General features: G+C 44.7%; 1 protein-coding gene across 1 annotated transcript; it reads left to right on the forward strand.

Annotated features, from left to right (window-relative positions):
- Nucleotides 1-12587: 12587 nt before the first annotated feature.
- SNRPF (small nuclear ribonucleoprotein polypeptide F) lies at nt 12588-14160 on the forward strand. The gene is made up of 4 exons (XM_084532297.1): nt 12588-12693; nt 12832-12957; nt 13071-13135; nt 13715-14160. Exons 1-4 carry the CDS (start codon nt 12691-12693, stop codon nt 13779-13781), a joined length of 261 nt encoding a protein of 86 aa, XP_084388423.1. The 5' UTR covers nt 12588-12690; the 3' UTR covers nt 13782-14160.
- The last annotated feature ends 4459 nt before the right edge of the window (nt 14161-18619 follow it).

Genomic DNA, 18619 nt, shown 5'->3' on the forward strand with positions numbered 1-18619 from the left:
GCACCATTTTCCATTAATAGGTATGTTTCAGGCCACTGGCAAAGTACAGCTGTCCCTTGCTAACAGGCAATCTCACCTTGATGTTTGTCTCCTGGGCCTGTTTTTTTTTACAGGAGATCAGTTCCCCTGGCTTTCTAGACAGATTGCACGTGTTGTAAGGAGCAAAATATTTGGTTTTCTTTTCAATAGTTATAGTTCCTAAAATTTAATGAGTTTATATTAATTCTGCCTGATCATGTTAATCTCCACATTTGTCTTTGAGCATTTTTTCTGCCTGTATCACACCCACATTTAACATTTCCTACTAATTTCCTACTAATGTCATTGACATGCACCTCCCTTTCCATTTCATTAATAAAGTTGTTAAAAACCTTGCATGAGCCTTCAACGTGATTTACTATGTGTTGCTGCTTCCGTGACTAAGGGGGACTGTTAGTGGGTCTGGAACATCTCCAGTGTGCCTGGAATATCTCTGTACATGTATCTCCATAGTTTAAGGGCCTGCCCACAAGATAGACTGCTTACAAGACTGAAACAATATAATAACAGAGTTTTAGTCAGCTGCAAGCTCTCTTCTCATTTTCCTCCCTTCTGTCAGAAGTTGTTTCTTTGCAATTGTACATCCTCTCAAAATTTTAGCATTGTCCACAAGTCTTCCTTGGCCACAGTGCTCACGTACTTTGAGAGGTATGGCTCATAAATTCTTCATTCTTTTTTCCAAAAGAGATGAGCAAAGGAAACAGCTCACACTGCAATGATTCTTCTTATTTATTTACTTATTTCTGGCCTGAATAGTTTTGTTCGTTTGTTTGTTTTTTACTTTTTTTTTTTTTTCCTGTCAAATTGGGTCTTGACGGCATTTTCTTTACAGTGACTTGATTCCTGGCAGATGGTATTTCTCACTAGTAGTGCCAAACATTACTTCCCTTAGTGAAGCTGTTTCTTGTTTCTGCACTGAAATTTGTAGAAAACTCATTAAATGTTCATTGTCTACCAGTATAAGCCACACAAAGACCTTATAAATCAACTGTTTTTCTCTTTCTGATCCTAATGATTATACTTGAAAATGTCAGAGGAAATGCACTCCAGGCTTTCAGTTTACATAGAAAATTGCCTCTCACATCACAAGATACACGTAGCAAAGGCAAAATGAAAAAATACATTTTTTTCAAAGATTTCGCATGTCTTGCTCCCATCACAAGAGTATCTCTTGCCTGTAATGACAAATCTACTCCATATTGCCCTTGTTGAATGTTTAGGATGAAGACTTCACCTTTATTTTATATGCATCACTCTCCAAGCTGGGAGTATGGTAGCAACACCCAACGACAGCCGGAAAAATGGCTCTTCATGAAGAGCCCTCCACATCCCCTGCTGCTGAACCAGCCTAAAGAAGTTCTTGTGGGTGGTTTTTATAGGCCACGTGTGCCCCAAAAGCAAGGTGAGGAGCAGAGTCTATGCTCAGACCTCAGAAATGCCCCACCATCTAGTGACACAGGGGAATGGGCAGGATCTCATCTGTAGTTCTTGACTGGGCCAAATATCACAGTATAGTTCAATACATCTGATTTTAAAAGACAAGCTGCAGAGATCAGTGAGATGCCTATCCAAAGCCATATTTAGTAATCTTCCCAGTTCTTTTCTTAATTTCTTTTCCCAAACTGATACGCTGATCATGATGTCTTGGTCAAGGCAAAAACGAAAGCAAGAAAGCAGTATGAAAATTAGACCCAGAACCTCAAAACTGGATTGCTACCATAAGGGTGGACAATGTGAGCATGTGTGCCTCTGCTGATGGTAGCCTGCACCCTCCTCAGCAGCTGTGGTTTCATTATAGTATCATACGACCCCCTGCTGGCCTCATTTTTCTCCTGAGCACTTCTTATGCTGCCAATTTTTCTGTTTTTCCCCTTGGGATTCTTCACAGAGCCACCCTCCTTTGTGAGGAATAAACATCACTCCTGCAGCAGCGGAGAGCCCCGCGCCGACCAGTGCTGCCCAGTATTGTTTCGCTCCCATTGCAGCAGTGGTGGCGATCCCCGGCAGGAACCGACTGTATCTCAGGCTAATGAGTTGTCAGAAATTCGGCTCCGTCCCTCGCCTCCTGGGCAGGTTATTATTATGAGGGCTGTCGGTGGCGGGTGAGGATGGGGCAAGCCGTCCGTTCTGCAGTCAGCGGGGAGCTGCGAATCTGTTCACAGGGGATCAGCGGGGTGCTGTGGGAACTGGCCTGCCCTGCAAGCGTCCACCAAGGACGACCATTCAAGTGGGTTCATGGCGAGCTCAGCGAGCTTGCCTCTAATGTATGCCCTAATGAGCCAGCGGAGGGTGTTCTGCCTGCCTGAATGTCTTTAGTGTGGCAAAGCGGAGTGGACATTCCCATACAATAGTGGGCTTAAATTCAGCTTCTCACCGACGCCTAATTCATGGGCGGAACAGCCTTTGTGATACCTATAGAACAGAAGTACAGTAGGTCATTTCACCAACTAATTGGAGTTGACAATTGCATATCTGTCCATATCTCAGGGCCATTTACACGCCTCTGGAAATGGAGGGGGCATTTCATCTTTCCACATGTGGTCAGCCACCGAGGAAGGAAAAATATGGGTATCCTTTTGTGCTTTAGACAGTCACAAAGCTTTGTGACAAAAACCAGTGTTGCCTGGCAATGCCTCTTTCACTTCCAAAATGGCAGGTAAAAACAAACAAACAAACAAACAAACCAAAACAAAACAAAAAAACAAAATACTTCATTTTCCCCACCCATCATTCGATATCTCTGCAGGGAACAGCCTGGCACACTCCTCGTGTTTGTCAGGTGTCCCACACAGGGGCAGATTAAGATCCTCGGTCTTGCATGTCTTCTAGGTGCTATCATTGCTGTAACAATATAATGCAATGATGGTCATAATAACGACCAAAAATGTTCCTGCTCCACACATGAGAACACAGAAATCTCACAGCTTGCTGAAGGCCACTTGCTAGACCAGTGTCAGGGCAGAGACCAGCCCCTGACCCCACACCTTCGATGGCAGGGTACATCAAACCACCACGTGCTGTGGTCTTTTGGGGCATAGCATGAATGGTCTCAGTAGACCATTTTGTCCTCAAAAACACAACTAAGTCCTATCTCCACGTATAGCATTCTTTCAGATGATTTAACACCAGTTTGAGCCAGCTTAGGAGATTTTTATTTTTCACTTTTATATATATATATATATATAAGATTGGTTTTGTCCATTTATCTTGCTGAAACCTCCAGGCTTTCTCAGTGCAGCCCTCAACTCAGTTAACAGTGTATTATGAAATCATATAATTAAATTAATGGCTTCTTCTGTTCCCTGAGAGTTTATTCCACATACGATCAGAAATGGTAAATTTGTCTGGTTAATGCTTTATGCTGGGGCTGAGAGAGAATGGAAATGGCACTGGGATGGAGACAAATGAACTTTATGCTTTGACCCTATCAACCCAGAAGCAATTTAGTTGTTCTTGATTTGACATGGAGGTTTTCAAAGATGCTGTAGAGATGGAAGCTGTATAAAGCCACACAACAAATAGAATAAAGATGAGGTAAACTGCCACAACTTTTTCAAAATATGTTCATTAAGGATATTGCTTTGCTTAGGATGAAAGAATTTACAATGTTTTTGCTCTTAAAAAGTAATGACCTGCTGGAAGTGTGGGAAATATGTTTTAAAAAATCCAGTAAATGGAACACACGTCAGTAAAGACAGCTCAATTTCGTTACGGTGGTGTGATCACAAAAACATTTTCTACCATGCAACTTTTAATTAGTCTCGCAAAAAATTATTCTGCTTCACTTATACAGAGTACAGTAAATGGCTACATAAACGCATAAGGAATAAAATAAATACGCTTTGTTCAAATGTGGTGACCTCTGGAGACAAAGATGATAAGAGAATGAAGTTTCTTTCTGTTCCCCCTTGTATTTATCATGCAGCAAGTCAATGTTCCCTCATGAAATACAGTAATTATGATAAAAAATAAACTGAAGTGAACTTCTTCACTTCACACTTCAACAATCTTCCAGCCATACAGACGCATTCATGCATGTATGGCTGTCATTTCCAATCCAGACAATTTTTGATAAGCTTTAGCTATTCTGAGGTGCTGCCAGTTTGAGTGACAACCTTGATACCTGCAACTAAATGGTTAATCTGTTCACCATTGTGAACGTAATCAGTGGTCTCAGACACAGCAGAATCCCACATTTTTCTGCTGTCTGAAATAAAATGGTTGTTAGTAAATAATAATAGACTATACATACACATTATGTGTAGTACATAAATATAGATTGGTATGGATGCACTGTTGTGGTATCATAGATATATATAATACACATGTGAATATTAAATCAGAGAAAACATGGAAAGTGAAACATTTTAAAATGATATAAAATGGATCTAACTTTTCCATAAATACAAAAATAATTACGTGATAATTTTGATTACAACAATGTTTCAGATGTACAATGTAAGTCTGAGTCATCTGTGCTCTATGGATTTTTAGTATAAGTCAACATCCAGTTCCCATGGAACTCAGGGGCATTCTGCCCTTGAAAGCACAGTGATTACTCCCATCCTGCTGCTATTTAAATGCACTTGAGATGATGTGTACTTCCAAATGTGAATAAAGCAGAAACAGTGAAGGCAAAGGTTATGTAGGCAAAGGTTGTTCAATTTCCCTCATTTGCTAAAGACATTACAGCTCTGATCAATGTGCTTAGCCTGCACCTTTTAGCCCATTATCCAAGGTTGAAGTCAACCTGGCAACATTACAAACGGTGCATTTTTCATTTGTACAAGCTATTGTATACCCACATATTCGCTCAGCATCAGAAACACTAGTCTGCAGTATTTTTCATCTATACTTAATTTACTAATGTTGACTACTAAGGGAAAAAATCCACATTGATGCAAATGAACATCATATTTTCAGAATAAAATCACTGAAATTCTGAAAAATTTAGGACTGCAAGTAATGGACCCATAAAGAAAACCTAATGTATGACTAGCGTATCAGAGAAATGGAGATTATTTATACATAACCTCTAGAGATACCTCACAAAATTCAGGTTCTTTAGTCTGGTAAGCTTTATAGAGGTACTCCCAAACACCACAGGGAGTGCAGCTATAATAATAATATTATAGAGGTCAATGTCAGCATGGCCTGTGGAAAAATCCCTCTGCAGACCTGCATCCAGATACTCAGTGGTGAAGGAGCACCACAGCAGTTAGGTTTACAGACACTCTTCTGGATGGGCAATGCATCTGCTGGGGTCTTCTGGTGGAGGTGGTGTGAGCCAGTGCCACCACCACGGTTTTCTGCGGGCAGAGTCATGAGGCATGGGACCAGCCATCTGCTTGGCTCCAGGCTGAATCACCTTATAAGGTACTCAGCACAAAGTCATACTTCCATTAACGTTTTTGGGGTCCCAGCTGAACAGTGCTGCAAAGTAAGCTGAACCAAGATTATTCACCTGTGGATCTGATATCTATTGTTAAATACATTTTAACTGTATCATTTAATCCTCTAAATCTCCTTTCCCAGAGATAAAAAATGATAAGAGAGCCTTCTTGGAGCATTTCAAGTGAGAACCTACAAAACCACAGGTGAACCAAAGTGTTTTATGTCCAATTCACAGAAGCACGTAAATGCATAAAGTGTCGCAGGTATGAACTAGCCCCTTTCCCCTTCTAATTACAGATCTTTAACAATCTGTCAAAACAAGTAGTTGCTTGCCTTATGCATTATATAAAAGGAACACAGTATCAGTCCATTGCGACCTACAACTGATCAAACAACCTTAAAGATAATTTTAGAAACACAGCATTTGCCAGAAAACATTCAAAGCTAAGCAGGGATATTCTAAACCTTTGCTTACTGTATAGCAAAAAAAAAAAAAAAAAAAAAAAAAAAAAAAGTACAATAGTTCCATATCTAAGCTAGTGTTTATTATATGTAATCCATATTAAATGCATCTGTTTATTAAGTGAGGTTGGCAATGTTATTATTAAGGTTTCACTGTTTTCCATTCTAAGCTCCTCTTTTTTAGCCGCTTATAACTTTGGCAGACTTTAGCCGTCTGTATAAACATTTACAAGAGGTAGATCTCTAGAAAAGCTTTCCTGGAAAGAGGGAAATATCTGTGCTGAGCTGCTATTTTTCAAGAAAATTTCAGCCAAAAGGTCATTTCCAAGAATGGTGCTTGGGGAAGAAAAAAAAAAAAGTTACTATTCATTTATTTATTTTAAAAAATATCGCACAATTCTTCTGGAAAGATTACAGTGAGCTTTGGAGCAAAGACTTGGATGTCACAATAAATGTTCTTTGTTAAGGGTGTACCTTTGGCTGTGCTTGTGAAAATCTGCTGAAATGCGGCCACAAGCTAACCCCTGAACGTACTCTAACTCTCCAGATAATCAGTCTGCACGTGCTGGTGGGAGCAAGCTGGCTCAGATAGAGCAGTCTGTTTGTTGGCAAAGAAGCAGGCTTATTCCAACTGTTTTTGTTACCCAAACTGGCTTAAGTATCTCTATCCTGCACTGCAGTAAACAGTGCAGTCAGAGCCTAATCTCCTCTTCACTCCTCTGGCTGGTGCCAACCCTCACAAGTGCATCTGTCACCACGCTCCTGCGCAGCAGCGTGGGTCACCTACTGACCACCTCCGAGCCCTGCTTATCCCCCTGGCTCTTCTTGTTACCCAAGGTGTCAGCTGCTGTAGGGGGAATCACCAGCAAGGCAGTGACTGGAAAGAAGCTGCAAATGGGGAGAAAAGGTCTCATTCTCAGAGGCAGAAACAAGAGGCAACATGAGGATGCCTACCCAAAGCGTAGCTCTGGGGAAGAGAGGCACCAAATCGAGGCAAATGTCTCTGAGACCTTGCAGTGCTGCTTAGGCCATTGGTGCTGCAGGGCAGGTAGGTGACAGCAGCTGCTATAACAACCATGAAGGACAGAAAAGGGCCTGGAGGGAGCAGCATGGCAGAAGGGCCAGGTCACACGGAGTGTGCCAGGAGCACCAGGAGGTGTCAGTGCCTCATGGGCAGCGCTGCAGCTGCTCTTCACTGCTCTCTGGGCTCTTCGTGCCCTAGCAGGGAAGCCACCAGAGGCCTCCTCAGAAACACCTGCTGGGCAGAGAGAGGCCAGCTCCCATCCTCTATGCTTATCAGAAAAAAAAAAAAAAAAAAAAGAGCGGTAGTTGTATAACTGAACTAAGAGAGTACTCACCAAAATGAAGGCAGAAAATAGCATAAGAAATAACAATCTGAAGCATTATAGAAAGTACTTGTAGGCAAGGAGAACCAGCACACAGTCTCATGGCTAGAAATGTATCATGCAGAGCTGGTTACACTGCACATCATTGCTATTAACGCAACTAAGGGAAAGTTTGCAGGCCAAAACTTCAAGTTACTGAACCCTCAAAGCATCTTAGCGTTTAAAAAAAAAAAAAAAAAAAAAAGGCATTTCTGTGGTAGCACCCTGCACACAGCACATACAGCCAGGTACTGCCCCAAGCAGCATGCAAGTCAGGGCACTAGTAATTTGGGGTGGGTTGGCATAAACCCAGTGTAAACAGCTATGGCCATACTCTGTCTCCTGGCTCTGCATCAGATGGTGCATGCCGAACCGTGGGACTTTGAGTTACTTTCGCACTGAGCACGCCACAGTCCTTTGTGCCACTGCCTCGAGTGCTCAGCCCTCATCCACTGGCCATCCCCACAGCCAACTCCTCGTCCCCACAATCCTTCAGGCAGGCGAAGCCTGTGGGGTTTGTGGGTCTGGGAGAAGCTTGCCCACTACATAAGCTTGGACTCCTGCCTGCTGCAGGGCGGCTATGAGACTCCCAGAGGCTTGGCTAGCCAGCTGCTGGAAACAGGCTGTGTGGAAGCTCCTCCTGCTCCCAGCTCCGTGGGGCCATTAACACAGACACGCCTGGCATTACAGCAGGCCCTCGCCTCACCCTAGCCCTAGAGGGGCCCTCACCAAAGCACCGCCGGTTTGGCAGAGGGGCGGACAGCACCGGTCTCAGATGCATGGCAGGGCTTGCTGCCTCCCAGCTGAGACATGGGCCCTGGGCTCAGGTTCAAGCCAAACACAAAATGCAGACATAGCCTCTGGAACATTTTCAGAGAACGTGGGGCTGGGGATTTTTTTTTGTCTGCAGCCCCTTCCTGGAAAGGCTTTCTGGCCTGGCTGCCCCAGGACCAGCGCTGGCTCCACTGGGAGAGGCACAGGCAGCAAACAGCCAGGCAGGCTCTGCAGAGGCTCCCACCCCAAATCCCTCTTCCCTTCGACTACCACAAGAATAGACATATCTGGCCAAATCAATAATTAATTCAGAGCCTTGCAGTGCTATGGATGGAGTTCAGGACATGTTTGTCCCTGCAGCTGCCAGTCAGCCTTGATGACTCAATGGTTTCTTTGGGAACTGTGCCCCTATTTATTCACCTCATCACTCTGGAATATCACTTGGGCTCTGAGAGAGTTTTCTAAGAAGTTCAGGGATCCTGGATTTATCTCAGCTTTATTAACCCAGCAGTGTTTCTCTCTCTAACTTTCTCCTCTACAGCTATTTTCCTCCTGCTGTCTCTAAAATGGTGAGGGAACCTCTTCTACAAAATCCACTGTCCCTCCACCAGTGGCCCCTGGTGATCCATGCACTCAACTGACCGCCCTGTTGCCTTACCATGGCTTCCTCTCCTCCCCCTCCCCAAGATTCACTGTTAAAAATGGGTTTCCTCTGTTTGTCTGAGGGGGACTGTTTGTCTGAGAGGGCTTCGGCATGAATAAAGGATCATTAAGGTGTAGAAACTGTTGTTGGGTTTATATCCCCATCACTGGAATTTCAGCCAGGGATAGAGGTAAAAAGACAACAGAAGAAGCATACAAGCTCCTCTGTTAAAATAGTTTGCCACCAAACATGGAGTCTCCAACATTAGACAGGTTTTCTGAGCTCTGCTCAGACTTCTCAAAACACCAGCTCTCGAATCACTTCACTGATCTGAAGCCAGCTATTAGTTTCTATTAAGAAGTTTGTGTGAAAGCAGTTTCCAAATTCCTTCTGCACAATGCTTGGTTCCCCCTCCTTTTTTGACACGCAGAAGAATTCCAGTTTATTATTTATACAGATCACTTTGTTTTCCTCGGTACATAACTTCAATTCCAATTCATTAATGTCAAAACATAAAAGCAACAACAGCACATAAAGCAACAAAAGTTTGCCAAAACCAGAAGATAACAGCTGATAATTAAGGAAGTCCCATTATTTCTTGGCAAAGGAGTCCGTGTTTTCAGAGACACATTCTTAAAGGGCCTCCCTTTAGTGTAGCGGCATAATTCGCATGACTACTGTTTGCACGAACAAATAAAGGTTTTCAATATGCATAAAAGGAGGCTTTAATGTTCTCATAATCCTGTACAATGCCCACCACATAGCATCCAAACGCTGCCCCTGCTCCTCAGCACAGTTTAGCCTGGTGGAAAGTTCATTGCAGAGCCACTCCAGAAACCCCCCCTTGTGGGGAGCAACAAGATTTTATGACTCCACCTTTTACCTGGGCTCTTGCTAGCACACACCTACCACCCCCACCCTCATTTCATACCAACCCCAGTCTGCAGGAAAAAGGCAGAGTGATCAGAGTGATGCCTAAGATCCTGTATGCCTGCCTCACAGCTTAGCTTGGTTTTCAGCAGTGGGGATCTCAGAGCACTTGCAGGCCCCTCTTTTAGATGTCACTACTGGAGCCCAGTCCACATCCCTGGTGAAGGTCTGCAATGGGTGGTTATTGCCTCATTCATGGAGATTTGGTCACAGACAGTGCCATCAAAAAAGACAAGTTGTCAGGAAAAAGATGTTTTACTGGTAGAGACCTCTGTGAAAGTCAACTGCTTGATGAGAAATTATCATGGCAAAGCCCCAGAAGGTGATGATTATGCCTCACGTGAGGGTTGTGGACAACCTACGCGTACTACCACAGCAGTTCCCCAAGTCACCAAGAGCTGATTCAGACCTTCATGTATATGAAAAAATTGGTTTTCTTTGTTGGAAAGTTTTTTATACAAAATTTTAGTCTTATTTTTATCTGACACTTTCTACAGAAAATTTATGGGAAAGAACTGATTTCCCATTTCAGCATGTACAGCAAACCTTCTGTTATCTGAGGGTGTCTTTGGTGTGATGTCAAAGTTGGCACTGCTACTACTCCAGTGAGGATGAACTGTGTGATATCAAAAGCGACTTGCTCAGTGTGGGAGAACACTGCAGCAGAGCAAAACCTCATTGACGCTGGCATTGCCTTGGGAAGGGTGTGGGATGGCCATGCCATACACAGTCCAGAAGTTGGAACGCGAGGCAGCTCTGGAAGTTTCCTTAAGAAATGTGTTTACGACAGGCAGCATGAGGTTATTGCAGGGAGTTCCTGTCTCAGTAAACTCAGCTCAATCAGGAAATACTTCTGGACAGCTCAGCTTTCTCTCAGCAATGTGAGAGCACAGGAGCCGGTCCCCTCTGCCCAGTATTTGGGCAACATGGTGTTTTAATGATGTCAGTGCAGATTTGCACTTACACAGATAATGCTGTCTAATGTGTCCCTCCACCAGACATGCTGCTGCCATCGGATGACCCGCTTCTTACCACTTTTCCTTAGGAACAAAGTGTAGGCAGCCATGCTAAATGCCCACTCCTGAGCTGTACAAGGAACCCTATCCATCCACCCAAGATCTAAGGTTTGTATTAATCTACAACAAAAACTCTTTCCTGTTCATTTCCTGTTGAGCAACATCCTAAATACCCTGACCCAACGACAGAAAAGAATGCAAACTATTACTTCCCCGATTACATGGGGAAACACAATGAGGACAAAAGGTGAAATTCACTCCTGTGCTGAAGGTCAAGAGAAGACCCACGTAAGCAAACCATCTCTGGCTCAGAATGATTCAGTCAACAAAGTAAACAGCAAATTCCTCATGGAGGAGGAGAAAAGCTATCTTGTTTCCTGATTGACCAAGTTACCCAGTCACCTATACTAGATGTAGTCATGCGTTCTGTGCTTTTGGTACTTCCTACCCTACCACCACGCAACACCCAGGCAACAGCTGAAGTGATTACTGACACATGAATTCATGCACTGATTATGAAACTAGAAGTCAAGCACTCCCACTCTCTACTTTGACTTCAATACTGATATCTGTGACCCTAAGAAATTCTTTTATTTGTTGGTGATTTTAATAACAACAGGGCTGGAATATTTACTCAACTATCAAAGGAACTGAGTGTATGAAAAACTGAAAGTAATCAGCCCTGCATTTCTTGGTACACAGACAGTTTTTCTAACACAAGTAGGTGATATTTGTGATCCAAATTGCTTCAATACCTAAAAATAAGAAGTGTTGTTTACAGATAAAATACTAAAACTGCTATACTGTCATTCACAAATATACACGTTTATCTTTAGCAATTGTCAGGAAAGTGCAAAAATGACTCCCACGGCATGATTTTATCCAAGACTCGCACTAAACTCATTGCACCCTGCCGGCCCACTGAGTCCTGGTGTCAGAAAGACTTAGCTTAATTTTGATGTTGTGTCTGTTGCCCAGCCAATACATGAGGAAAACCACTTGGTTTAAATGACCAGAGTAACAAGCAGCTGAGTGCATTTTTGACACTTGCTGGCTGAAAAGAACCATTAATTCCCACTCTACCCATCCATAAAAGTATCCTAACAGTATTCTAGATGTAGAGCTGTAGACAGTCAGGATCTGGAGAAGATAGACTGAATCAAAAGCTAACACTCAAGATTAATGCAGGTGATGATGTCTTTGCCTTCAAAACTTGGGCACTAGTCATTTGGAAAAGCATGTGCACAAAAAAAATGAATGTATCTATTAGGGAAAAGTATTTACTGAATGTACACGATTTTCATGTTCAGCATTAAATAACAGTCACGACAAATAGCAAACAGCACGAAGATTGTCTCATTTATTTGCCTGCCCAAAGTTAACAGCCACAAACGCCGGAGCAGCAGGGCCGAGGTTTCAGGAGCGTGAAGGGGCTGACGCTCTCCACAGCCAAGGAAAAGTCCCGGCAACTCCTCCACGTAAGCACAGCGCTCGCAGGACAGCGCCCAGCCGCCCCCCAGACCCTCACGCCCGCAGCCCGTGAGGCCGCAGGTGCGCACCCGAGTCCCGTACACGAACGTGAGCCCCCTGGCGGCGCCGCAGCCGCACGGAGGCGGAGCGGGCAACGCCGCTGAGGCGGCGACACCCGGCGGACGGGGCGCGAAGCCTCCGCCGGGCTCGCAGCGCCCGGGGGCGGCCCCGGGGCAGCGCCGAGGAGGGGGCGCGGGGACACCCGCCCGGCCCCGCCGCCTGCGCGAAATGGCGGCGCCCGCAGCGCTCACGGCGCTAACTGCGGCGGCGGAGCGGCACGCGGCACCCGCTATTGGCTGCGGAGGGGCGGCGGGCGGCCGGCTCAGCCAATGGGGTGGAGCGCGCGGCCCGGCCGAGCCAATGGGAGGCCGCGCTTTTCCTCGCGGCGGGGCGGGGTGAGGTGAGGGGTTAGAGGTCGGCGCGGCGGAAGGGGAAGCGGCCGCGGCGCCGCCTCCCATTCTCCCGCCGCTCCCGCGTGCGCCCCGCGCTGCTCGGGCCTCGCCGCGCGCCCGTTGCCATGGTGAGGGCGGGGGGGGCGGGCGCGGGCGGGGGGCGGCCGTTAACGGTCGCTAACGGTCCCGGGGCGGGGAGAGGAGGGGCGGGGGGGCCGCGGGCGGGCGGTGCTGACCGGCGGTGCTGACCGGCGGTGTCCCCTTAGAGCCTGCCCCTCAACCCCAAGCCGTTCCTCAACGGGCTGACGGGGAAGCCGGTGATGGTGAAGCTCAAGTGGGGGATGGAGTACAAGGGGTACCTCGTCTCCGTCGACGGCTACATGAACATGCAGGTGAGGGGCGCTTCGGGGAGCGGGGCGGCCTCCCCCGCTCGCCGGGGGCCGCGGGGTAGATCCGCTGGGGCACGGCTCCTGCGCGGTAACTTTGGTGCTGGTTTCTTCCCAAGCTCGCCAACACAGAAGAGTACATCGACGGGGCGCTGTCGGGACACCTGGGCGAAGTTTTGATAAGGTAATTGGGGTGCGTGTAGCGGGGGCAGCATCTTGCCAAACCTTTTCTTACTGCGTGTGTTAAAACTCGTAGTACCAGGTACTGTGTGTCTCATCTATTCTGAAGTGCAGAGTGCTACTGAAGCACACAGAGATTGTAATTTTTAAGCTGAGACCCCATCTAAGGTAGGAAAACAAAAGTATTTGTGAAGAAGTATTTATGATCCCTTCAGATAATTAAATACCTCTTAGGGTTACTGCAGATCTATTAATTTCTTGCCAGTAGTAGAGTATATTAGGGTACCTACTTTGCTGTTGCTGCTGAAAACATTTTGTATACTTGGAAATTACAGCTATTGCCCATAACTGCAGACTCAAATGCAAATATTTCTTATACATCGTTATTTACTACTTCTATAAACTTTTTTTCCTATTTATAATGAACTTACTGGGAAAGCTGCGTAAGGTCAACAGCAGCAGTTTGTGAGGCAGGATTTGGCTGTTGCCAGGTCGCAGTCAAGTAGGAAAATGCTTAAAGCAGCGTATATGTGGGGAAAACTGAAATGCTTTCAGCTAAAGTAACTCTTGGTTCTCTTTACAGGTGCAATAATGTTTTGTACATCAGAGGTGTGGAAGAGGAGGAAGAAGATGGAGAAATGAGAGAATAGGTGTTTTGTATATCTGGGAATAAACTTTTTTCTTTTTTTTTTTTATTTTCCACAACTTTTGTAATACAGTGTTTACGTGTTGTTGTTATTGTATTCTAACATGGGGGAAGTTAACCCTTTAAAAAGTCTCTAATCTTCTGTTGATGTCCAAAAAAAAAACACAGTGCTGGTAGAATAGGCAATGATGTCAACATAAAACAGAAACTGTAGAATGAAATGTAAGTATTAAAAAAAAGACAACACATACAAACAAAACCAAAAAATCCACAACCAAAAGTTTTTATTACTAGTGTCAACAAACACCAGTTCTTTCAAGGCAAATACGTGAATTTAAATGGTTCTCAGAATGGATTAAATATGCAAAGCTGTCTACTCTTTAGATGTACGTAACGATCTAATCTGTTAGAAAACAGACAGTTCGTTCTTGTGTCATCTCAGTTTAGTGTCAGTGCCAGCACTCTGCTGTCAGGCTGTGGTGCAGACTAGCCTATAATGGAAGTTAAAGTAAATTCCGTGGACTCATTTTTCTAACTAGCTCCATGAGGAAAATGTAGATACAATGCTGGGTAGCCTTGTTTAAGCAGAAACGAAAATTCACCTCTATGTGAAAAACTAAAGTCATCTTCAGTATTTGCAGGGCCCTCATTCTTAGTTGTTTTCTCTGCTTAAGGGCTGAAGGCTGTGAGCAAACCACCAGTTGTCTTCCCAGTGGGAACGTGGGAAAACAGATGTGTGCATGCTTCACAGTGCATATGTAGTTACTATCTAAATGCACTTTATTGGTTTATAAACTATTTGGAAATAGTTGAAAGACTTCAATACAGGTGGGATATTGATATTATACAGCAGTGCCCCACAGTAACATTGTGCTTCTTTGAGCTGTGAAGCTTGAAGCGTGGTTGTAGAACCATTTTTAAGGCAGGGCAAATTTGTATAAACTGTAGCTAATAACCACGCAAACAAAAGACCAGCAGCTACAAATGTCTATGAATTTAAATGGTACTAATAGAGTTAAAACAACACACTGCAAAATGGGACTGTCTATTCTCAGCCTCATACCTCCAAAAAAAAAAAGAAAAGCCCTCTTCATTATCAGGCATCCAGGATACTAATGTTTTGGCAAGAACACAGTAACCAGTTTTCAAATGTTGAAAGCAAACACAGGTTAACTGAACCTGTTCCTTACCCGTCTGCACTTCCTGGTGAAAGGAGGCCACTGCTTTGCCAGTGCTGCCAGCCAGAGCTGCGCCATGTGAGGGGGTCTGAGGGAGCTCAGAATCTACCTACAGGTGGCTGGCGGGGCGTTCTGCAAACCAGAACCCAAACAGCTAGAGGAGTTCATGGATTTAAATTGTTACTTTGGCACAGAACACAGAACCAGACCCTGGTACCTCAGCAGTGTGGCTTACTGAATCGTGAGCGAGCGAGCCACTGCAGCTGCACCTTACTTTCTACTGAGCAGTAGGATTGATGCTGTCGCCCTTAAGAGTGTTTTGGAGTAAGTGAAATATCTCTGTAACAGCTACACTGATGGTAACTGGTGGGCACAAAGTGGGTGCAGGTCTCCCAGTACCTGGGTGAGGATCCTATGTCCTTTCAGCAATGACGTGTGAAAGAGTGGCAGACGCGGCTGGATTTGGATATACTGATTATGTACACTGGGGGAAGAAAAAAAAAGGCAGCTACTGCAGAGAAAAATTGCCCTGTTTCTTATGATGGAAGTCACCCCTGTGTCTATGCACATGCTCCTCTAATATTTGCAGCTGCAGGTTGCTAGGAGTGAACAGTCACATTGGATGTACTTGTGAAGGGCTTTCATTATTCAGATCAGCTCCTCTTTGGCAGCCTGAAGGCTTACTTCACAATTCTTCTGAAGTATCTTACAGTCCCATTGGGAAAGGGAAATGAGCCATTTAAGCTAAAACAAGCACTAGTACATGAATAAATCAGTACTTTTAAATCAGCGATGGACTTGGGAAACCTCCAAACAAGTAGAGCAAAAGTGTTCGATGTGTTCTAGAACGTTTTGGTTTATGTCTGGTTTATGATACAGCACGCCCAGTTTAACATACTCGTAATTCAGAGCAGTGCGTTCTCCATGTTCTCATTGATAATTACAGCAGGATCAGGATCAGAGGGGAAGATGCTTGGGCCTGTCATCTTAGCATCCAGCTGCCTCCTTGCCTGGAGTGGCCTGGCACTGACTGAAAGCTGCTCCTCTGGAGGAAGTGGGGCTGGAGGTGAACTGGGTAAGATGAGCACCGAATTCAGGTGGTGCCATCCTCATGACAGTCTTACAGCTTTTCAGAATAACTTTGGGAAGCCCTAATGTATGCTGAACAAATTATGTATATGTGAATCAATGTGAGTAACTACTCACTGAATAGAGAAAAACGTCTCAACTTGTGCTGTACGGCCAGCAGCCTAAGTCATCACCCTGAGGGTAGAGAATATGTTTTTGCCTTTTCAGAGAGAGCTAAAGCCTTCCTGTGATCCACAGCAAGCGTTCTTCTACCCATTGCCCTCCTGAAGGGAGGGAGTTCTTCAACATAGCACAGCAATGCTTGTTGATGCTTGAGAAATATCACTGAAAAAATCTTCAAACAAGGAAGTCCTGTAGCAGGTTAAAATGAGTAGAAAAGTTTTTTTTTTTTTTTTTTTCTTTTTCCCAAATAAATCTCTGGCAGCAAAATAAATGGGAGAGCATTTTGCATATGCTGTTCTGACCGCGGCAGACACTCCCTAACTTAAAAATGGGCTGTTGATACTCCAGAACAGACATCCTATACCCATCAGCTGAAAAGTGGCCATATCTTTTCTGTTTGCTTTTGCAAGGGCTGCTGAGAAATGAATCACAATGCTGAGGTGTTTATGCATGACTACATGCAAGAAGAGAGGAAATCTCTTAATAACCTGATCATCCATTTACTTTTTCACGTCTTTGCTTTTTTATTTATTTATTTATTTTCTATATTCTTTCTACTATCTTATTTTGCTTAATTTTCAGTGAAATGAGCTATTTTTTAACAAAAACTTGCAAACTCCAGAAACCTAAAATGCCCAAAGATAACTACAAAAGTATTATCAGCATAGGATATTATCCTTCAAGCTTCAACACTCACCTTTTCAGTAAATTAAGACACAAGGAACTGTCCTTCCGTATTTTGCTCTGAAAGGAGTTATATTCCTTTGATTGCTTTTATCAATATCTATGCAATTTTGCAGGAAAAACAAAATCAGACACTATTTAAGATACTATATTTTTAAAATCTTTTCAAAAAGCACTTTTACTGGAATATTAAGGCTGTGATTTAAAGGCACTACATTTAACGGACTGAGTTCCCCTAGTAGATTCCTCTGGCAGTCTACCTTCCTGTTTTTACCTCCTGTGAATTCTGACATTAATGTCTTTATAATACAGCCCAACTTATAGAATATCTTCTTTTCTGTCAAATTCAAGAATTTCTTGAGGATGCAACCTAGAAACCGCTTTGTCTCTCTGGGTAGTACTTTAAAAAAATATATCAGACAGAATGTCATAAACCACGGGCTTTGCAGTAGATTGACCTTGTCCTTCATTTTCTTGCCTATTAAAGAGAAGAATCCTCAACAGAAAACAACAGAAAACACATCCTATATACAACGTGTGCATACAAAACACTGAGTTTTCTGCAAGCAGAGCACAAGGCTGAGAATGAAAATACTTGTGAATACAAGGCAGGTGAGTTTGCAGTACTTAAAAACTGCCATAAGACAGTGCAACAGGGAAGCTGTTCAGTCCTCATTCTAAACCTCTTTATTTGCCTGCCACCCCACCACACAAGAGGTGAGCTATGTGCTGGGGTGTGCTTCAGCTCTGCTGCTTTTATGGGCAGGACTGAACTGGCAAGTGCCAGACCCCACCACAGCGTGCGGCACTGCATTCCTCACACCCCAGCTCTCACACCACCTCTGCTGCTGAAACGTCATCCCGTGCGGTGTCTTGCCCTTGCTATCACTCTCTTGAGAGGTTCCTCTTTAATTTCTACTTTCATACAAACTGTGATACTGCCAGGGAAAGCCAAAATAAGCAGCAGGATCTCCTGGAAGGAGCACAGCACCACCTACCACCTCTCATATCCACCTTTTGTATTCCTGGTGAGAGAGAATGCTCAGAAGGAAGACACAGATTATGGTGTGGTGCAGGATTTGAGCCAACAAATCCATCTGTTTCTGCTATATAGGAGTATGTGTATGCACGGAAGTGTGTTTTAAGCATTATACATCAAGCCCCTTTCTAAAAGATAATAGAGTGTCTGAAGATTACCACCATCACAGAGGTGTTTGAGGGACCACCTACTCAGAAATCCACTCCGTTTGCCAGCTGGGAATTACTGGAGCCCCACACTTGCTGTGAATACCTGAAGAGAAGAAAATGGGAAATCCACATGGAGAGCCTTTGCTCCCCAGCTCTCCCATCCCGAGTTCTGTAGGGGGCAGCAGAATCTAACAAACCTTTGATCGTGGACTCGGATAAATTAGCATCTACCCAGATAAATGAGTGTCTGCCTGGATATCCAGGCGATGAGAACTGTTAGGCTCCCTCGGGGGCTGCAGCTGGCAGGCTGGCGATGCCACGGGTGCCAGCACACGCACCCAGCTCAGAAGCTCCCCATTCCCCTGCGGGGGTCTGGGCTGTGCTGTGATGGGGAGAGCAGCCCAGTGACCCTGCCAGCAGCACCCTGAGAAAACCCATCGGGGAAAACCCACCGGGTCCCTACCCTGCCTGCCAAGGGGGCCGCCCCGGGGCCCCCCTGGGTGCAGGAGGCGCCATTTCGCGCACCGCCCCGGGGGACTTT

Source organism: Aythya ferina, assembly GCF_964211825.1.
Source record: "Aythya ferina genome assembly, chromosome: 1".
Taxonomy (NCBI): Eukaryota; Metazoa; Chordata; class Aves; order Anseriformes; family Anatidae; genus Aythya; species Aythya ferina.